At 41.8% G+C, this 22,970-nt stretch overlaps 1 protein-coding gene across 2 annotated transcripts; it reads left to right on the top strand.

Annotated features, from left to right (window-relative positions):
• The first annotated feature begins 13,782 nt into the window (after positions 1–13,782).
• On the top strand, positions 13,783–20,810 carry TTR (transthyretin). Of its 2 annotated transcripts, none has more exons than XM_010335466.2 (4): positions 13,783–13,890; positions 14,814–14,935; positions 17,090–17,225; positions 20,557–20,810. In XM_010335466.2, exons 1-4 carry the CDS (start codon positions 13,822–13,824, stop codon positions 20,662–20,664), a joined length of 435 nt encoding a protein of 144 aa, XP_010333768.1. In that variant the 5' UTR covers positions 13,783–13,821; the 3' UTR covers positions 20,665–20,810. The 2 variants fall into 2 exon arrangements, with proteins under 2 accessions (XP_010333768.1, XP_010333769.1); XM_010335467.3 differs by lacking the exon at positions 20,557–20,810 and adding an exon at positions 18,282–20,533.
• Positions 20,811–22,970: the final 2,160 nt, after the last annotated feature.

Here is a 22,970-nt window from a genome sequence, read left to right as displayed (position 1 = left end):
TGGCACAAATGTTCAACAGAGGTACAAAGCATTGCAGAGGAGAGTTAACTTCTGCCTGGAGAAACCTCTATTTGAGGTTTCTCTTCCTTTTATCACTGGCCAAAGGTTGGTTTACCCCATCACTCTACCCTTGGACATCTTATTGTTAAAGACTTTAGGGGCCAAGGCTGGTATTTATGCCTGTGATCCCAGCGCTTTGGGAGGCCAAGGCAGGAGGATCACTTGAGGCCAGGAGTTGAAGATGAATCTGGGGAACATAATGAGACCCTCGTCTCTACAAAAATGAATAAATAAGTTAGCTGGATGTTGTGGCACCAGCCTCACTTAAGCTCAGGAGTCTGAGTGCAGTGAGTTATAGCCATGCCACTGCAATCCAGCCTGAGCAACAGAGCAAGACCCTGTCTGTAAAATGAAATAAAATATATTTTTTAGTCTAGTAGTGACCTCCAAATGCTACAATGAAACTCACATGCTGAATCTCAGCCTGATTTCCTCCAAGCTCCATCTCCTAGGCTGTCATTTCCAGCTGTCCCCTAGGCATGGATGCCTACATATCAATCTTTTTATCTCAACATGTCCAAAAAACAGATTCATTTTATTTCATATTTTTAACCACATAAGCTAATGGCTTTACCATCAAAACATCCTCCAAGACTAAATAAAATATTAGAGACATCCTTGGCTCTTCTCACTCACTTTCCATTTCTGATGTCAACAGAATCTCTTATATCTACTCTCATAACTCCCTCTCATCTGGCCTTTTCTCTCTGTAACCACTGCCTTCAGCAACACTCCACTGATGTTGGCTCCTTCAGATAATTAGAAGTGTGAGGGAGAATGGATGAGGAAAGGGTAAGGGCCCTGAGCTGGGCTGGGCTGTCACAGGCTCTGCCCAGGATTCAGCTGGTTTTTGAAGGGCCAAAGCAAAAAGCCAAGTCATGGCCGTCTCTGAATGTCAGACTAAGGACATTTGACTTTATTTGGCTGGCCATGAGGAGTGAGGAAAAGCTTTTGTAGAGAGATGTGATGTAATCTGAGGTATGCATTAAGAAGATTAATTTGGCAGTAGCTTATAGAAAAGATTATATGGAAAATAGATTAGCAGTAAGGAGATCAGCTAGGACATAATTGGAAAAGGCCATATGATTAACAGGGAAGGTTTGAATTCAGTTGGCAGTTGTGGAAACAGAAAGTAAGAAATGGAAGAAATATTTTGGAAATAGAATTGATATTACTTTTTTAAGTCTGGTGCTAAGGGAGGCAGAATTCAAACATAACTCTTGAGGTTCTATCCTTGACCAGTCAGGAGAACAGGGATTTCACTTAGGGAAAGAACAGTGAGACAAGGGACAAAGAACAATGGGAATTTGTTCTGCAAATTCCTCCATCTTCCCTGACTTCTCAGGCTGTCAAATGCAGTGTTCAGATTTAGGCATGTTGAGCTTGAGGCACGACTGCGATCTAAGAGAGTTGAGGGATTCCGATTGTGAGCCTGGGACAGGAGGACCAGAGCTGCATGGCCTTACGTAGAGGTGACGAGCCACTCTGGGTGAAATGGATCAAGGTGTAGGCCTGACCAAAATGCTTTTGTAATTGGTAATGATAAGAATATCAGCACCCTTGAAGTAGAAAAATGCCCTATAAGAAGAAGGGGTGGGGAAAGTAGACTGCCATCACTGCTGTTCACGATGAGAAAGGAGAAGTGGCACCATAGAGTCATCATTAGCAGTGATAGAAAGAGAGGCAGAGTCCTAGGCAAAGGCTGTAGGAAGATTGGGAAGGATGGGTTGCCTTGGGATGACATGAATTAGTTTTCAGGCACAGAGACCTAGAAAAGGTAGGGAGAAAGAAGGAGAAAGGACAATAGAGAGTAGATAACAGATAATCTTAGAAAAAGATAAATAAGAACAAGATCAAAATAGGAACAATAGTCTGGAAGAATAAAAGATGGGGGTAACCCAGAAGAAATAATGAACTTTCTTCTGAATTGGAGATGAAAGCAAAAGAAGGGTCAAGGAATGGTTCACATAAGAAATGAAGGCTGAATGTTTAATGCAAGTCTTTAAGAATATGTGGAAAATGTAACAAGGAGTAAATAAAGTATGCACATGAATATAATAATTACCTGGATGGGCACGGTGGCTCACACCTGTAATCCCAGCACTTTGGGAGGCTGAGGTGGGTGAATTGCCTGAGCTCAGGAGTTCACGACCGGCTTGGGAAACACAGTGAAACCCCGTCTCTAATAAAATACCAAAAAAAAAAAAAAAAAAAAAAATTAGCCAGGCGTGGCAGCGTGCACCTGTAGTCCCAGCTACTCGGGAGGCTGAGGCAGGAGAATTGCTTGAACCCAAGAGGTGGAGGTCACAGTAAGCTGAGATCACGCCACTGCACTCCAGCCCAAATGACAGAGTGAGACTCTGTCTCAAAAAAAAAAAAAGAAAAGAAAAGAATTATCAAACTATAATAAAGGTTACATACTAATTAAATGAATGTTTTGAGGGCATGATCAAGACAATGTTGTCACTTTTCCGTTAAGCAAACTGAGCACATTGCCTCCTCCCAGGACTGTTCTTCAGTCAGAGGGTGAGGAAGATTAAGGACAGAAGGCATCTAGGGCTCTAGGTGAGAGAAACACTGAAAGGACTGAGCATGGGACACAGGCTGGCAGAGAAGATAAGCGAATCCCAAGGAGGAGTGCTGAGGCCTCCAGGATCTCTCGATCAGGCTGGGGAACTGGTACCACTGAAGAAAGCTCAAGAGAAGTGCACTTGCTGGGAGAACCCAGATTCCAACAAGACGGACTACAGAGAGAACTTAGGGCACTGACTGAGGATACTGGCGAATTTGGGCACAGTGGGATTGAAGCTGTCTGGAACTCAGTGGAAGGAATGGGCGGAGGAGTCTAAGAGAGCAGAAAGCCTGAGAAGTGAGGGAAGACGGAGGGTTTTGCACCTGTGGGGATAAAGGCGATTGAGCCTGACTTGTAGGTCAATCCCTTGTTCACTCAGCAGGTCACGGGATCCTGCCCACTGGCAAAATCAGCCATCCTTCTCCATCTCTGAGTGATGAGGCAGATCAACCTAAGCTTATTACTCTGTTGTTTCGTTCTCGTGGTCCATTTGTCTAGACGGTCTCTTGCAGAATGCCAAAGGCCTTTTTGAGGAAAACGTGATTGTTTCAGGGACATCAAATTAAAGTTAAACTTGCTCTGTCTCCTAAGCATCTGCCTTTAAATATTCAATAACTTCCCTTGTCGTAAACAAAATCCTTAGTTTACTTGGTTGTTACTTTGATTCACTGTCTTATGTCTCTGTCAGGGCGAACGTGTCTAATCCTCTTGGGTCCTAAACTAGAGAATCATTCTGACTTCCACCTTCCTCAATACCCTGGCTCTCTGCTATTAGTCCTCGCTCAACACTGCCTGCTGCATCCATCCCTTCCTTCTATAACCAGTGGCACCACCCCCACCCGGATTACTATTGGTGACATTGTAGGAGAAGCACTTGCTGAGGTCAGAGTGTCTCCCAGAGGAAGCCAGCTAACACTCTCTCCAGGGCATTACCTGGGCGAATTTACCAATTTCTTCAGGCTGGCCAATGCCCAAAGTCCACCAGGGTCTCAGAATCACAGTTTCATTAGAAATGTCAGAAATGGACTCACTAACCAAGCTCTCGAACACTAGGGCATAAGAATCTCAGTGTAGTAATAGTCCATAAGGAATCCTGCAGTCACGCAGGCCAGAATGACTAGTATATTCTCTTTCTGGCATATCTGTGTAGCAAGTCTTTGCAGCCGTGTTTCCTACTCTAGCCAAAGTTCGCAGTCCAAAAAGCCAATACACTACAACTTCCTTTTTACTTCCTTCCACTGCTAACAAATTCCAGGGATGAGTGCCATTTTCTTTACATGTGCTCATAGATTCCATTCGATTACAGCCATGCCTTGATGCCCTGGGAGAGATTATTCTGTGTCTTTGCCCAGGTTCTTCACCTTATTGTGCATAAAATTAAATACAGAGAATGAAAAAGGAAACCAAATGTGTTGAAATCCCTCTATTAAAGTATTTTTTAAATTGTCACTTAGTAATATACGTGCATCTTTATTAGTTACAAAATCTAGCCCTGGGTCTAATAACTAGCATAATTTCAAGGTAGGGGTGAGCATAAAGAATATTTCAAAATACCTCCATCGACTAGATGTGATGTGAGTATATCTGTAATTTCTATTGGTGACAAAGTCACAGTTACTGCTAATAACTTCCCTGGCTTATTATCTACATTCGTAATTTAAGAAAATGCTAAATTATAATCAGAGGCTTTGTATAAAGATGTAATTTTTTCTTATCCAGTAGTCATGGATTTTCTGAATTCTGCCCACAGACATCAGGGATTTGTGGAGCCCAGGTAAAGAGCCCCTGCTGAGGTGATGTGACATGGCTCTGCTCTTCTCATGCCAGGCTGATTTCTTAGTGTATCTCCCACATCACAGTTTCTAAGTTCTTGGACGACTCATTTCCATTTCACAAATACTACCTATGATTGTTAGATACGTTCTCCATCTTTGCACGAACATTGTTTTTTACATTTGAAAACATATGAGACAATCACCAAAAACTGGAAACAACTGAACCGTTGCTAAGTGGTGAACTGATCAGTTGTGGTATCTCTACTCCATTGAATACTACTCATGAATTAAAGAAAAAATTAATAAAACATGCAACAACATGGAGGAATGTTAAAAGAAATTATACCAACTCTAAGAAGCCACACTGACAAGACTATTTACTGCATGACTCAATGGGTATGACATTGTGGAACAGGCAAAACTATAGGGACAGAAGACAAATCAGTGACTTCCAGGGGGTGGGAGGAAGGAGGAAATTCACTACAAAATGGTGTCAGGGAATTTTTTGGATGAAAATGTTACAACTCTTGATTCTGTTGTTAAATTACATGACTTACATACATTTGTCAAAATTCATATAACTTTACACCTAAAAAAGAATTTTACTGTATGTAAATTATAGTGCAATATATCTTTTTAAAGTATGATAAAACATATTCAGACCTTCACATTATAGAAGTCTTTTTAGTAACATTTTATTGAGAAAATACAAGTGTGCACATAGACTCCAGAATCTGCAATAACTCCAGAGGGGCAGGGCTGCAGGTAGCCTTGACCCACAGGTTGGACCCTCCTGATTACACAACTATATTAGTGTCCTAAATGGCCACTTAACCTGCATATTTTTCTCCTCCAGCTTCCTCCAGGCTCAGGCTCCCCAGTTTCCATCCTGTCATTATGTCACTCAGAACTCTCAACAACCCCCTTATATAGACTCATTATTGGAAAGGACTTTAAAGGTCATGAATTTCCAACTCTGACTTACTTCGAAGACTCATCCCCAGTACTCCTGCCTGAGAGTCAGCGAGCTTCTACCCAGTACCCTAGTGGCAATGGGCCACCCCACCTCATAAGGCAGAGTGCTCGATGGGAAACAGCCCTGAGTTACCAGATAGATTTATGTTCCTGCTTACAGAGAAAACTCAAACTTCCCAGGAGAGCACTAAAGATCCTCCACAGTCTGACTCCAAATGGTATCTCTGGTTCATCTCATTAGGTTCATATAATCCACAGGGTAGGCACTGTTCTGCTCCTTGTTCTCAGGCCATGCCTAGTGCTCTTCCATTTCTGCACCTTCACTCATTCTGGTGTATACATCTTGTAAGACAGATTGCCTTGTCCTGTAAACTCAGTGCTCAGAGATGCTCCCTTATCCTCCTTCTCTGAAGAGGCACCAAGAGTCCAATAACATCTATGATGGCAATAACAAATATCATAGCCAAACACTGTTAACTAGACCTCAGTGTATTACGCTGAAACTCCTGAATCAGGTGTAACAAGTGGTCTCTTCTGCCCTTGGAGTTGCCAAGTGAGGCCTGGGGCAGCTGGATTCCCTGGGCTCATTATCTCCAAATGGAGCAGTCTCTTCCATTTATCCCAAAATGCTGATACACACACACACACACACACACACACACACACACACACACAAACACACTTAAAATAAATATGTGTGTATATATAACATATAATTTTATCTATATAAAAATTATTTCTATGCATGTGGAAAACTGACGAAGCAGAATATTCAGATGTCTCTGTGGTCCAGACTCCATCAGATCCCAGGCTCTAGAACTGCTCCTACGTCTCCGGACCTGCTTGCTTCATTGCCTCCATGACTGTCCCACTGCCTCACGCCTGGTCTAACCCACTCTGCCTAGCCCTTTAACACTGATGCTTCGTCAGATTCTATGCTTGGTAGTACTCCTAGGTTCTGGATTTTCCTCCATTCCTGGTTCCACAGCACTCATGCTATTAATTTCTTCTTCCATCCCCATCAACTTGAGGCTCTCAAATGCGTTCCCACTTGTATGGAAGAGGAATTACACACACTGTTCTCTTTTTCCTGAGTGGATTGTATTTCTCCTTGATGATCAAGCTTCAATCTCACCTCCTCACAGAAGCTTTCCATGATCCCAAAGTCACTTCCTCCCTCTCTGAAATATCATCTACCTCATCAACTGTTTTCTGTTAACTGGGCAAATATATATATATTTTTCCTTCTTCTTCAACTTTTATTTTAAGTTCAGGGATACATGTGCAGGATGTGCAGTTTTGTTACACAGGTAAATATGTGCCATGGTGGTTTGCTGCACAGATCCTTCCATCACCTAAGTATTAAGCCCAGTGTCCATTAGCTATTCTTTCTGATGCTCCCCCTCCCCAACTTGCCCCTCCTCCAGCAGGCCCCAGTGTGTGTTGTTCCCCCCACTTATAAGTGAGAACATGTGGTGTTTGGTTCTCTCTTCCTGCATTAGTTTGCTGAGGCTAATGGCTTCCAACTCCATCCATGTCCCTGCAAAGGACATGGTCTCATTCCCATTCATTTCTGCATAGTATTCCATGTTGTGTATGTCCCATGTTTTCTTTATCCAGTCTATCATTGATATGGGCACTTGGGTTGATTCCATGTCTTTGCTATTGTAAATAGTGCTTCAATGAACATACATGTGCATGTGTATTTATAAGAGAATGATTTAAATTCTGTTGAGTATATACCCAGTAACGAGGTTGCTGGGTCAAATGGTATTTCTGCCTCTAGGTCTTTGAGGAGTCGCCACACTGTCTTCCACAGTGGTTAAACTAATTTACACTTCCACCAGCAGTACAAAAGGGTTCCTTTTTCTCCACAACCTCACCAGCATCTGTTGTTTTTGACTTTTTAAAAGTAGCTATTCTGACTAGTGTGAGATGATATTTCAGTGTAGTTTTGATTTGCATTTCTCTAATGATCAGTGATGTTGAGCATTCTTTCATATATATTTTTTCTTAATAATTAAATTATAAGCCACTTGAAGGCACGTGCCTCTTGATAGCTCCCATAGTGATGACTAACACATTGGCTCACATTAGGAAGATGCTTAATAGCTGCTTCTTTTAAATTAGTTGCTGAATTCAAAATATCTCTCTCAGTTCCAAGGTTGAAAGAAGAGAGAAGTAGCCAAAATCTATATCCTGAACCATGTACACTGGATTATGGCCACAGAATCAGTGCAGCTGATCTAAGGGATATGTAAGTATAGACATAAAGTCAACCAAAGAAATCCTCTTTAATTCTGACTGGTGCTATTGACTCATACCCCAATGCAGTCTCTTGGTAAATGGGGATAAGTTATTAAGCATCAAAGGGATGTGTTTGGAGAAGAAAATTGTCTATTTCATATCACGTATCCAGAAGGCCACACCCCACCTCCTTCCTTCACAGATCATGGCCAGAGAGGCCACCTAAGTGGCCTGTTTTGCCACACCAGCTGCATGAGAGCTGTGGCTGGGAAAATAAAAAGTAGCCCTAAGAAAATCTACCAACTAGATTCTTTTAAAAATACCTTAACATTTTAAACTTTCTCTCGTCTGCATATCTGTCCCATAGATAGGGGTGGGTGAGCTTTGAGTAGCTCTAGAAGCCAAAACTCTGTGTCTAATAATTGTTTGTGGATACAATCTTCTAACACATGTGTGATCACTAAGACGGATATGAACGTGGACCAAGGTATGGGTGTCTTGACGGGATCATCAGAGCTACTGATACATAGCAAAATCCCCCAGATAGAGACAGGGTATGTTCTCAAGCCATGGCTGGGACTGAAGTTGCCACTCCTGGTTATACAGTTGCCAAATATGGGGCGTGGCAGGATGCAGGCTGAGAGTTGTGCAAGATTCTTACACAAGGGAGTTCTTGATGGTTGTCCCTAACTAGGTTGGCTCCCAAAATTCAACCAAGAAACTCAAACTACAATTAACAAAAAATAAAACATGGTCTAATTAATACATCCTAGATAATGTTTGCCTTTACTTGGATGGTTATCCACATGGACAAGGGAAGAAGAGGGAAGATAAGAGAAAGGCTTTTTCTGTGTTTATCCAACCGTGGCTGAGGAGAGGCATGCCAGATAAGGCAGACACAAGCATTCCAAGCACAAGAAAATTATGTGCTACAGAGAAGCCGGACAGCTTTCCTAGGCTCTCCCACAGTCCAGATGAAATACTCGCAAAAAAATTAGCCAGGGCCCTTTACTTCAGTTTCTTTCTTACCTAGCAACCATCTGACTGTTAATTAAATTGGTATTATAGTCTTAAAATGAATCTTTTATGATTTGCTTACCATTAATCAAACCCCCAAGGCTTATTCACCTCAAGGAGAGCTAACAAAATTGAATTCTTCAATCTGCAAAGATCCAGGGCCCCCAAATACCATCATTTCCACTCTCCCCTAAACCTCACCATGAGGCCCAGTCTCAGCACTCAGCCAGCCTATGCCCCACTCTGGCTAATCAGCTTAGCCACATTAATATGAGTGGGCATTTCAGTATCAACAGATTACTGCCTAGCAACTGACATGCACCATCAGAAAATAAACCAAGAAGGAAGAGTTTATCTATAATATCAAAAATTTTCATAGATAAAACTGTCCATTACAAGGAAAAGGGTAGAAGAACCCTCAACTAAGAGCCAGGCAACATGTTCATTAATCACAGCATATTCTGTAGGAGAAAGAGAAATGTCATCAAATTGGTCTTTTTCACCTCAATTACACATCTAGGCTGTAGCCCCACAGTCAGATTGAGACGGAAAAGTACGTGGCTAAGAAGACATAAACTTGCAGCTGAAATGCTTCACTGGTGCTTCTTTTGTTTTATGACATTGGATCTTCATAGCTACTGATTGTGCCCAAATACACAGTATCTTCAGCAACCACTTCGGTCTCCAGGAATGTGGTGATTATTGACCCTAATTCATTCCTCTTCACAGATCCTATGTAATCAACCTCCAAAAAGAGCTTTCACAAACTCAAATAAACACAGGAAAGAAAGACCTTCTTATCTTTGAGAGTGTATGTTTAATCCTATAACTCTCTCTCATCATAAATTGCTTCTTAGGCAAAAAACATTGGATTTTTCTTGTATTTGTCATTGCCACGGGTTCCATACAACCATTCCTTTAACAAATAATGCACTCCCTGTCCATTTTTTGCTTTTTCCTTCATGCTTTAGACTTAGTCTTCTCTCACCTAAAACACTGCAAGCTGCTTATCTCAGAGCTCTCACTTTGACTCCGGACTACCCACATTGCATCTTTAAGTCTCTACCAAAATTTTCTCTTTTTTTATCTTTTTAATTTTAATTTTTTGTGAATACATAGTTGTATATATTTACGAGGTACATGCAGTGTTTTGATACAGGCATGCAATGTGGAATTAGCACAACATGGAAAATGGGGTATCCATCTCCTCAAGCATTTATCTTTTGAGTCACAAACAATCCAATTATACTCTTTATTTTAAAATATACAATCATTCATTATAGTCACTCTGTTGTATAGTCACTCAAATAGTAGATCTGATTCTATTTTTTGAACCTCTCGTCTTTTTATACTAAAAAATAATCTTTATCTCTTTAAGCTTTATCTATGATTTCCAATGAAAGTTAGGGTCTTCTCTGTATCCTGAATTGCCTTACTTTTTCCCCACTTCCTTGTCTTGTTTAAATGCAAATTTCATTAAGGATTTCCAGCTCAATGACAGTTCAGAAAGAAAGCAAGTCAAAGTGACCAAGGGCATGGCCTGGAAAGTGTTCTAAGACAGGAATTCACAGAACAACTATTAAATGATGTAAATAGCATTGTATTAGTCCATTTTCATACTGCTATAAAGAACTACCTGAGACTGGGAAATTTATAAAGGAAAGAGGTTTAATCGAATCACAGTTCAGCATAACTAGCATAACTAGGGAGGCCTCAGGAAACTTACAATCATGGTAGAAAGCAAAGGGAAAGCAAAGCACATTCCTCACAAGACGGCAGGAAGAAGAGCTACTGAGCAAAGGGAGAAAGGCCCCTGTAAAACCATCAGATCCACTCACTTACTATCACAAGAACCCACACTTCAATTACCTCCACCTGGTCTCTCCCTTGACATGTGGGGATTACGGGGATTACAATTTAAAATGAGATTAGGGTGGGGGCACAGAGCATAACTGTATCAAGGATCAAGTGGGGGGCTGAAACTAAAGGATGAGCTCTATCAGATACAAACTCAGGTTCCCATATTTGGGTTAAAATTCATAAATGATCGGAGAGAGATCCAAGATGGCTGATCACTAGCAGCTCGGGATTGTAGCTCCCAGTGAAAGCACAGAGAACGAGAGGACATCACACTTTCAGATGAATTTTTGTTGCTCATGCACCAGGAGATTCCCAGCAGAGGAGCCCCACGGGTCGCCAGCGCGTCTCTTGTGGCCAGCGAGACAGTTTTACCTCCGTGCAGCGTTTCTTGGTGCAGAGTCAGAAAATTCATAAATGATCAAGGCATAGGATGACAGATAATATGTATTATTTTAGGTTATTGTGACCAACAGATCACAGTGGGTAGTGTTACAATGAAAGGAGGGTCACAGTTACTACAGTTACAGATGGATTCTGGGTACAACATTTACACTAAAGTGCCTTTGCCAAGGGAGGCAACAGCCTCAACATCCAATGGGTTGGCCTGATCTACTCCAGGGACGGTGTCTTGTTCAGAGCATCACATTTGAAGAGAAACTTTGACCAATGGGAGTATGTCAAAGAAGGAAGTTCAGGATGCTAAGGACCTTAGAAACTATGTCTAAACAAGATTCATTCACAGAAGCAGGAATGTCTGGCAAAAAGAAAATAACTATTTACCTGGTGGTTGGAAGACCAGCAATCACAAACTCAAATTTTCAAAAAGCTGGGCAGAAACACAGATGAGAGAAACGAGCCATGTGTAAGAAAAGAAAAAAGCTCAAGCATGGTATGCCACCAGAGAATCCACCTAGCCTCGGCATTGGCAGAGGCCTCGGGAGTCGTGGTGCCTGACAGTGACCTTCTGATGATGGCTGTCATGTGTGAATGTGGGCCTAACACTGCCGTCATTTTTGGTTTCTTAAGAGAAGCCAGAAATCCAAATTGTTATGCAACATGTCTCCATTTTTAATTTTAGCAACTATTACAAAATGTTGAAAGAGACACTGTGCAGCTCAAATAACATATCTATGGGCTAATGGCAGCCCAGGGTTGCCAGGTCACTGGGTCTACAAGAGATGATTCTGAGTTTCAACAGAGTACCATGCTAAAATGCATGCACAGTAGATTTCACTTGAGTTATAAAAGAACTTCCAAATATTTATGATTCATAGCCAGAGAAAAGGTTCTCTCTTCAGGTTCTGAACAATAGGAAATTACCAAGAGGATACTGGATGACAATACTGAGAGATGTTATTTGAGAAAGGATTTTCTCCTGAGGCATAGATGTTGAACCAAATTCTATTAGCTTTGCTTTTACACCAAGATAGTAGTTTACAGTTTACAAAACACTTGTACATCATCTCACATTAAAGGTTATTAGAACAGGCCTTTGAAGTAGAAAAGTAGGATTTCTGTTTTACAAATGAGTTCGCCAAGTAGCTGAGATAGTAAATAACTCATAGAAGGTCATCCTGGAAATGGGGCAGCAGAACTGAGATCAGATGACGCGGGTCATCCAATTCCAAATTCAAACGTCTTTCTGCTGCTGCTTCCTAGTCAAACTCTAAGGGTCAAAGATTCTCAACTAGCTTTGCTCATTGCTGTGAGAGGTCAACCCACCTCCCGGAGTGCTCTCCTGCACATTCCCATGTCCCTAAAAGGCCTTTCTGTCCCTTCCACTACTCCCTGAAAGTCCCTGTGCTTCACGATTTCTTGCTGAATTTTTTCTAATCTGACTCTATCAGTTATGGAAATGTTCCCTCAACTCTTACTGCTCCAAACTGGACTCACTCTTGACACATATCTGTCCAAAATATTTGTCTTCTCTATATCTTCTACATATTTGTCTTCTCTATATCTTCTACATATTTGTCTTATAAGGACAAAAACCTGTCTTAATTTATCCACGAACAAAGCCATGCATGCTAATGCGCACACACACACACACACACACACACACACACACACACAGAGGATTTTGTACTTGATTAATGAGTCATCAAATCATCATAATTTCTGGACTTAATGTATTAATAAGCTGGCCAGGAGGAAAAGAATCTGTTGTCAATCGTGGCTTCTGGTTCTCTCAGTCATCTCTACTTTCTTCCAGCAAGTTTGGTTCTGTCAAAAACCAGCTGGCAGCCTTGTTCCTGCATGCCCAAAGCAGGAGAGACAGTCAAGAAGATTTAGTTCTCTGTATTTAGGGTCATCGATGCCAGATTGAAATATGTCATTCTGGCCCAGCTCAGTGGCCCACACCTGTAATTCCAGCACTTTGGAAGGCCAAGTGAGTGAATCTCTTGAGTCCAGGAGTTCAAGACCAGCCTGGGGAAGAGGCTAAGAGGCTGAGGTTGGAGGATGACCTAAGCCCAGGAGGTCAAGGCTGAAGTAAGCTGTGATCATGTCATTGCACTCCAGCCAGGGTGTCAAAGTGAGAGCCTGTCAAAAAAAAGAAGGAAGGAAGAAAAGAAGGAAGGGAAGGAGGAAGGGAGGGGAGGGAGGGAAGGGAGGAAGATGCCAGTCTGTCTTAGATTGAGGTGGACCTTATCTGGTCAGAACACACACGCACGCACACACACACACACACACACACACACACACATGCGCGTGCACATTATGGAGAAATGGCTAACTAAGCAAAGCTTCCAAATGGCAGTTTGGCTAAAATGTAGACTTTTAAAAATGTGAGCACTGCCAAGGGCTTTTCCTTGTTGACCCATGAATCCATCAAGAGCAAACATTTTCTTATGCCTGTGCAGCCAAATGTCATTCAACATGAAATACATTATTACAACTTTCATCTGTCTAAAATCTTGCATCAAAAATGAAAGACAAAAATGTAAAAATGGAAAACATGCATAGAAATATGTAAGAGAGGGAAAAAAAAAAATACCCCAAGAATGTTAGTGCATTCAGCCACACAGGGAGAAGACTATTTTTGTTTTGTTTTTATTGTTTTGTTTTGGTGATCTAACTGGTCAAATGACCTATTAAGAATATTTCATAGAGCTTATGTCCCAGTGCTCTAATCTCTCCAGACAAGGTTCATATTTGTATGGGTTACTTATTCTCTCTTTGTTGACTAAGTCAATAATCGGAATCAGCAGGTTTGGAGTCAGATTGGCAGGGATAAGCAGCCTAGCTCAGGAGAAGTGGGTATAAAAGTCCCAAGCTAGAAGCAGCCATCACAGAACTCTACTCATTCTTGGCAGGATGGCTTCTCATCATCTGCTCCTCCTCTGCCTCGCTGGACTGGTATTTGTGTCTGAGGCTGGCCATACGGTGAGTGTTTGTTTCTGTGACATCCTGTTTCTACATTTAGGAAACAGATTACATGAAGCAGAAGTGGCTCCTTCTGCCTTTGCCAACCAGCTTTTATTACTAGGGCAAGGGTACTCAGCATCTGTTTTAAATATCATTGATTCAAACTTCAAAAAGAATGAAGCTCCGCTGAACTTACTGAGCTGGGACTTGAATTCTGGACATTCTGCCTCATAGCTTTGGTGCATTGGGTTTGCAATGTCTCGTACCTCAATTTCCTCAGATAGATGATAGAAATAAAGATGTGATATTAAGGAAGTTAATACTGAATTTTCAAAAAAGCATCCCTTTATCAAATGTATTTGGGGGGCAAACCGCATGAAATTATATTCTGGCCCTATAGCTAGTCAAAATGTATTTATTGATTAATCTTTAAAAGGCTGGTGAGCAATATTCTAGATCTCTGTCTAATTCTTAAATCCTCTAGAAGAATTAATTAATACTAAAAAATGGGTTAGGATGTAGACTGACATGATTTTATAACAACCGGTAAGAGGGAGTGACTATAGCAACAACTAAAATAATCTCAGGGAAAACTCTTGGGTCCTGTGTATGGTACATTACACCTTTTCAGTAATTCCACTCAAATGGAGAGGCTTAACAAAGCAGCTATTCTCAGGGGATCAATTTTCTCCCTTAAAATTCATTATACACATCCCTGGTTGATAGCGGCATATCTGGAGGCAGAAACCATTCTTGCTTTGGAAATAATTATGTCTGTGTTATACTGAGTAGGGAAGCTTATTAACTGTCAACACTTATGTTCCTGATAATGGGATCAGTGTGTAATTCTTGCTTTGTTCCAGATTTCTAATACCATAAACCATAAATCCTTCCACTCTGATCAATTTTGTTACCTTCTCACTTGTCTTCTCTACACCCAGGGATACAGCTGTCCGCTGATGGTCAAAGTTCTAGATGCGGTCCAAGGCCGTCCTGCCATCAATGTGGCTGTGAGTGTGTTCAAAAAGGCTGCTGATGAGACCTGGGAGCCATTTGCCCTTGGGTAAGTTGCCAAAGAACCCCTCTATGGGACTTGGTTTTATTGTCCCATTCTCCCCTCACTTGGTAGAGAGAGGCCCACATCCTCTGCTAAAGAATTTACAAGTAGATTAAAAAACGTGGGCAGAGATCAAGTATACCCTCTGAAGGATGCCCTCTTTTTGTTTTGCTTAGCTAGGAAGTGACCAGGAACCTGAGCATCATTTAGGGGCAGACAGCCTGGAAAAGAAGGAGTCAGAAAGCCTCTCCTCTAGCTGGGGCTTGCAACCCTTCTGGGTCACCGATCACTTTACATAGGTGATGAAAGCTAAAGACTCTATGCCCAGAAGAAATGCACAGATACACACCCATACAAAACCATGTATGCAATTTTAGGAGTTTCACAGATTCCCTGGTGTCTCTGGGTAACACCAAAGATGAGAGTCCTTGTCTTAGACTTTTAGGAAAGAGGTACAATGTGTATTAACTCATTAATGGCAGGAACAGAATTCAGGAACATTGTTTACTGGGCATCTGTCTATAGTAATTTGGATCACCCAGAAGCCAGGGCTTTTGCCTAATGAACACTTTGGGGCACCTACTGTGTGCAAGGTGGGGGGCTGACAAGCTCAGTTAAAAAAAAAAAGACAGAAGAGATAGATCCGTGAGGCAAAGTACAGCCCCAGACTCATCCCACAATCACCCAACATCATGTGCAAGAGAGACTGCTCACCTTTGTTGTTAGGCAGTTCACAATTTTCATGGAGTTTTTTTTACCTGCACTAGCAAAGCTTCAAGGAAAATACATATTAATAAACCTAAGCAAAGGACTGAAAGACAGAGCAATCAGGAGACCCTTAGCACCCAGCAGAAGAGGAACTGCTATGTATTTACGTCTCCTTGGAGAAGAATTTCTGTTGCATTTTAATTGAACCCCAAGAACCACATGATTCTTCAACGATTATTGGGAAGATCATTTTCTTTGGTCTGGTTTTAACTAACTTTTTATTTGGTAATTCATTTATGTTTATGTAAAATGCCAAGCATAATATGAAAAGTGGTTACGGGACTATTCTTTGGTAGAGAGAGAATGGACACCAAAAATATTTAAATGTTCTTGTGAATCTTTTTCCTTTTGCCAGGACCAAAAAAAAAAAAAAAAAAAAGGAAGTGAAAAGAAGAAAGGGAAAGGAGGAGGGGCACGATTAGAGTCAGTAAAGACAACTTCTATTTTTATCTGTCTTAGCTGTTGCCGTCTAATGGGAAGCAATTTCCAGCATTAAACTATGGAGCTGGTACTTACATGGAAATGGAAGTTGCCTAGTGTTTGTTGCTGGCAAAGAGTTATCAGAGAGGTTAAATTTATAAAAGGGAAAAGAGTCAGATACAGGCTCTTTTTCCTACTTTAGATTTTCCACTGTGTGTGCAAATGATACTCCCTGGTGGTGTGCAGATACTCTGAAAGGTATTGTCACACCACAAGGGAAAGGATGAGTCCTTGCTGTCGTGAGAAGTGCAGAGTTAGAACAGTTGTAGCCACTTCCGGGGATGGTCACAACATCCTATCCAATCATCAGTCTTGAATCACAAGAACTCTTTCTTAAGTAAGCATTATACTTGGCTGGGTGCGGCGGCTCCTGCCTGTAATCCCAGTACTTCAGGAGGCCGAGTGGGCATATCACCTGAGGTCAAGAGTTCAAAACCCAGCCTGGCCAACATGGTGAAACCACATCTCTAGAAAAAATACAAAAATTCACCAGGCATGGTGCCAGGTGTCTGTAATCCCAGCTACTTGGGAGCCTGAAGCTAAAGAATCCCTAGAAGCAGAGGTTGCAGTGAACTGAGATTGTGCCATTGCACTCTGGCTTGGATGACAAGAGTAAAACTCTGTCTCAAAAAAAAAAATATGTATATATATATATATATATATATATATATATATCCCTACATTCTCTTCTTATCAAAGGAAAAAATCTACAGTGAGCTTTTCAAAAAGTTTCTGCAAACTTTTTGCTATTTAATTTCAGACAGTTATGAATTTTCCCCATTTCTGACTTAGTTGAAGGGAAATGTATATAACATGTTTGTGTGTGTGTGTGTGTGTGTGTGTGTGGTATCACTTTGCCATGCCATTTGTTTCCTCCATGCCTAACTTAACCCAGAATTTCACATCTTCTAGGAAAACCAGTGAGTCTGGAGAGCTGCATGGGCTCACAACTGAGGAGAAATTTGTGAAAGGGATATATAAAGTGGAAATAGACAGCAAATCTTACTGGCATAACCTTGGCATTGCCTCATTCCATGAGCACGCAGATGTGAGTACACAGACCTTTGAGGGCTGTTTTGGTTTTGGTTTTGGTTTTTGGCTTTGGTGTCCCAGGAAATGCAGTTTTACTTAGTGTATTACAGAAATGTCCTAAAGAAGGTGATGAATGAGCAAAGGTTCCCTTATCTCTTATACAAGAAGAAATTTACAACACTCTGAGAAGCAAATTTCTTTTTGACTTTGTGAAAACCCATTTAGTAACATGACCTGAACTTACATGACACTCTTCATAGCCTATTCATTCCACTTGATACGAATATTGATGTATTTGCCGACGAAATAATATGTTTATGAAGCAGCCCTCCAGACCCTACGTAGAGTGTTATGAAACAAGAGATGCACCACTTTATTTCCCTAACACCTAAAACGTTCTTTATTTCAAAACACATCTGGCTCCTTGGAGGTTTGGATAAGTGATTCTTGGAACACATACATACAGAGACAATAAAATCAAAGCAATAATGGCAACACAATAGATAGCATTTAGCCAGCATACACCATGTGGCAGACACGATTATAAGTGTTTTCTATATTTAACCTACTTAATCCTCAGGAACAGGCCACTAAAGTCAGTCCTATTATCCCCATCTTACAGACGAAGAAAATGAGACACCACAAGGTCAGATAATTTGTCAAAGGTCACAAGGCTAGGAAATGCAGGAGTAGAAATGTTTACAAATAAGACCCAGGCTGGGTTTGGCCTCAGTTCTGCTACGTCTCACATTGTGCCTCAGGAAACTTTTTCCCCTGTGAAAAGCCAAGCTTAAAGAAAGAAAAGCCACATGTGTCACGTGCTCCGTTCCCCTGGCTATGGTAAGGATCGTCAAACAGTTATACATGGGCCCAGTCCCCCTGCCTCCTCCTTGTCTTAATTTCTTAAATCATTTGAAACAGATGGCTGTCATGTAAATAGAATCCAGACATGTTGGTCAGAGTGAAAGATCAACGAATTCCATCAAAAATAGCTCGGCATGAAAGGGAACTATTCTCTGTGGCTTAGTCATGGATGAGACTTTCAATTGATATAAAATGGTTCCCTTATTAGGCAATGTCACCGGGGAAATGGCAGGGGCTTGTTTGACTTCTGGGGCCCACAAGTCACCAAGGAAGACTCCATCTACCAAGAAGCATGTCCTTATTACCGCTCAGTCAGGCAGCAAAACACAGAGCCCAGTCAGGGCAGGAGCAGCGTTTCAGTAGTGCCCAGCACAAGACATCGCCCTGGAGTCTCAGCCCCTACCCTTGAGTAGTGGATCTCCCTCCTTGAGACCGTTGCCTACCTAAGACCTGGGTCTTAGGGACCTGATGGGACCATCTAAAAAGGTTCATTGCCATACTGCCCACCTGTTGTTCTTTCATTAGATCTTAGCTTCCTTGTCTGCTATTCACTCTTGCAGTATTCATTCAAGAAACATTAAAAAATAAAAAAAATAATAAAAGCATTCTATGTGTGGAGCACTCTGCTAGATGCTGGAGATTTGGAAATGAAAATGCATCCCTACCCTTGGAATGGAGGGAAAAGGACTGATGTAAGACAGATTAGGCAGGACTGTCAGCCCAGCTGGAGGCCTGAATAAATATGGAGATCAAGAGAGAGCAAGTAGAGAGAGACGAAGCCCAGCGCCTCACTTTATCACTGGTGCATGGTAGGTTTCGTGCAGCTTCTTCTGATAAATGCCTCCTTCGGAACTGTTCACGTCTACCTTGGCCAGCGAGCCAGGTGGTCATATTAGATTTACCAAGGGAAATTGGAAACTTTTATTTGGAGCTCTTAGGCCTCTTCACTTCAGGGATTTTTTTTCTTTTTTTTGAGATGGAGTTTCGCTCTGTCACCCAGGCTAGAATGCAGCAATGCAATCTCAGCTCACTGCAAACTCTACCTCCCAGGTTCAAGCAATTCTCCTGCCTCAGCCTCCTGAGTAGCTGGGATTACAGACATGCATCACTATGCCCGGATAGTTTTTGTATTTTTAATTGAGACAGAGTTTTGCCATGTTGACCAGGCTAGTCTCGAACTCCTGACCGCAGGTGATCCACACGCCTCAGCCATCCAAAGTGCTGGGAGTACAGGCATGAGCCACCACACCTGGCTACTTCATGGATTTTTGATCACAGATTATGCCTCTTACAATTTTTAAAAAGAATCAAGTGGGCTGAAGGTCAATGTCACCATAAAACAAAAGACATTTTCATTGGTTGATTCTAGGGAGTTGGCTAAGGGGAGCACTTTCTTCTTCAGAGAGACTCTTAGGTGATTCTCACTTCCTCTTGCCCCAGTATTATTTTTGTTTTTGGTACATTCACTCAGATCCTTTTTTCCTCCTATCCCTAAGTAATCTGGGTTTCTTTTTCCCGTATTTGGAACAAAATGCATTTATGCAGCATATGCCCAAACCTCAATCCAAGGCCTGTATACAAAATAAATCAAATTAAACACATCTTTACTGTCTTCTACCTCTTTCCTAACCTCAATTTATCCCAACTTGCCTCACTCTGAAAACCAAGGCTGTGCCAGCACCTGAGTCGCAGATACGCTACTGAATTTGACGGAACTGTGTGATTAACTGGAACAGCATTTTCATCCACAATTTGCCCATTTAGAAAGCTTAAATGAGCTCTAGTGCATGCATATAGATTTCAAAATTCCACCATGATCTTCCACATTCTGCCTGCATTGTAAATAGGGACCTGTAATGCTTTTACTTCGTATTTCATTGCTTGCTATACATAAAAATATTATTCTTTGTCTTCGTGTTAGGAAATGCAAAGAATAGTGGGGTAGGGGAATCTCTGAGCTTAGAAACAGAAGACTTACCTTCCTCCTGTGGTTCTGTCAGTATGTAGGCTGGGGTGACACCGTAATTCAAGTCTGGTTTGCTCATCTGTAAAATGGGAAGGATGTTTCCAATGCTAAGTCTCTAAATCTGTGCTTGGCAGCCACTGCTGCAGCGGCTCTTCAATGAACACATTTTTGCATTCTCTCCACCTTTTTTTCTAAACCCAATCAAATACACACAGCCTTTAGGGTCTCCGGGATTTCCCTAGGTCAAGCGAGGGCCACCCTGACTTTTGGTGTGAATTTGCAAAACAAGACCTAATTTTAGAGGCGGTCGAGAAGAACTCCTGCTCTAAGGACTGCACATGCTTCCAAAGGCTTAGCTTGCCAGCCTATCCGAGCTTTTGCCTTCTGTTCAAACTGTTCCAAAAAAATAATGAAATTAATTAATTTGGCAGAGGACTTCTGGGGGCCAGTCATGTGTGTCTTCTGTCACGTTTTTTGGGCTCTGGTGGAAACGGATCCTGTCTGTCTTCTCTCACAGGTGGTATTCGCCGCCAACGAGTCCGGCCCCCGCCACTACATCGTCGCCGCCCTGCTAAGCCCCTACTCCTACTCCACCACGGCTGTCGTCTCTGATCCCAAAAATTGAGGAACTTCTCCTCCAGGGGATCTGAAGGACGAGGGATGGGATTTCATGTTACCAAGAGTATTCCATTTTTACTAAAGCAGTGTTTTTACCTCATAAGCTATGTTAGAAATTCAGGCAGAGACAATAAAACATTCCTGTGAAAGGCACTTTTCATTTCATTTTAATTTGATTTTTTTTAATTCCCTATTGTTCCTTCCAAAAAAAAAAAAAAGAATCGAAATTTTGCAAAGCAGCAAAGGAATTCTAGAAAGCATCTGGGCAGAACACTGGGAGAGATCCAAATTTCCAAAGTCTTGCAAGCAAAGCACATATTAAATGTGATCTGCAGCCATTAAAAAGACACATTCTGCAAATGAGAAAGCGTTATTTTCCTATAATCTTCAGTTAATAGCAAAAGAGACATTCTAAGGACCCACTTCTTTACTTTTTCTTTTTCTTTTTTTTCTTTTTTGAGACAGAGTCTCACTCTGTTGCTCAGGCTGGAGTGCAGTGGTGGGATCTCGGCTCACTGCAACCTCCACCTCCTAGGTTGAGGAGATTCTCCTGCCTCAGTCTCCCAAGTAGCTGGGATTACAGGTGCCCACCACCATACTTGGCTAATTTTTGTATTTTTAGTAGAGATGGGGTTTCACCATTTTGGCCAGGCTGGACTCGAACTCCTGACCTCAGGTAATCCACCTGCCTCTAACTTCCAAAGTGCTGGGATTACAGGCACAAGCGACTGTACCCAGCCCCTATTCTGGGCATTTCTTTGAAGTGCTTTACTGATTTAAGAGAAGGACTGCTCCAACGAGACACGCCTGCAGTGATTCAGGCCGTCCGATCAGTTCAGGTCAGCTCCACACTGCAATCAACCGGGTCAGGGGCAAACCAAAGAACCCCACACACCCGATTTACTGAGGCTGATCCAAAATCCATGCATGGAGAACTCACATACACCAGGCACTAGTTTAGGTGATCTGGAAATAAAGAATAGAACCTAGTGCCTCCATTTATTTAAAGAACTTACAGTCTTTTGAGAGGATAACTGTGTCATCGCGATTTGACGGGAGGCTATGGTACAAGCTACAGCAAGGGTACAAAGGAGGAAGAAGCCAATACCCTAGAGAAATCAGGGAATGACTCTGAATAGGTGTCACTTAATCTGAGTGTTGGTAATTTGTCAGATAGACAAGGGAAAAGGTCTTCTAGGTAGAGAGAATAGTTTGCAAGGTCCAGCCAAGTGAAACAATTAGGTAAGTTGAAAGAACAGATGGTGATTTCTAATGTTGAAGGGCAAAGGTACGAAGGTGGGATGTGTTGTGCTGCGATCACAAATAACCCCAAATCTCAGGGACTTAACAAAGTAACAGTCTATGTCTGACTTGTCCAGGTCCAACACAGAACTCTTGGCTCTAGAGACTCTAGGGTGGCTTTCCTTCTAATGGTGACTCTTCGAGATAGTTTGATTTAGTCTTGTGGCTTCAAGGTCACTCTGGTTGTATTTAGCCAGCAGACTGAGGGTATGGTAGTATGGTATTAGACCCCTGTGTGCTAAAGTGTCACACCTGAGTCCCACTGACATCTCACTGGCCAGAGGTAGTTACATGCTCCTATCTAGATGTGCTGAGAATTGTGGCCCCTGGCTGGGAGCCTTTTCCCAGAACAACTAATCTGAGTTGTCCAACAACTGTCTCTACCACAGTTGGGTTGGGACTGGTGGGACATGAGACTAGAGTGAAGGCTGGTTTTATCTGCCACCCATTAGAGCTGGAGCTGTGAATTTGTCTTAAAAGCAACATGGGTCCATTGAAGGGAACCTTGACATCAGTCATGTGGCTGGGACAAGAATAGCTACCACTTGCCCATAATCTCCAACAAGGGTTCTCTAGTAAAACCTGAGTTAGACACATGGCTTAGGCCTAAACCTACCTGAGCGGTCTATTTTCCTCCAAATTCAAATCTAAAATCTTGCTACCCTCTATCTGGCTCTGCTGAGAGAAGAAACTTGAAGAGAATACAGAACAGGTTTGGACTTTTTCACATGCACTTTCCCAAAATACACAGCACAATCTATGTCTCCAATTCTATTAAATCTTGTTAGCAAGTCCTTGTTCCATGCATATGGGTGAATCCATATCAAATTCCCATTTTTATAGATTAAATGGCCAAATATTGGCAATTTCATAAGGTTCAGTCTATTACCTGCCTTGATTGTATTGGTCAATAACTTGCCTATTTTCAGAATGCTGCATATTCATTTGACTGCTGTTAAATAGCAATGGATTTTTATAATCAAAGCAGGTTGAAAATATGAGTCAGTTTGA

Source organism: Saimiri boliviensis, chromosome 13 (assembly GCF_048565385.1).
Source record: "Saimiri boliviensis isolate mSaiBol1 chromosome 13, mSaiBol1.pri, whole genome shotgun sequence".
Lineage (NCBI taxonomy): Eukaryota > Metazoa > Chordata > Mammalia > Primates > Cebidae > Saimiri > Saimiri boliviensis.
Note: the sequence above shows the minus strand (reverse complement) of the source record. Positions and strands in the feature narration are given on the sequence as shown.

Bases quoted from the DNA above. Each gene is read 5' to 3' on its own strand.
- TTR (XM_010335466.2), top strand. From the start codon at position 13,822: ATGGCTTCTCATCATCTGCTCCTCCTCTGCCTCGCTGGACTGGTATTT. The intron at 14,936-17,089 runs GTAAGTTGCCAA...CACATCTTCTAG, and splicing joins TGGGAGCCATTTGCCCTTGG to GAAAACCAGTGAGTCTGGAG. The intron at 17,226-20,556 runs GTGAGTACACAG...CTTCTCTCACAG, and splicing joins CATTCCATGAGCACGCAGAT to GTGGTATTCGCCGCCAACGA.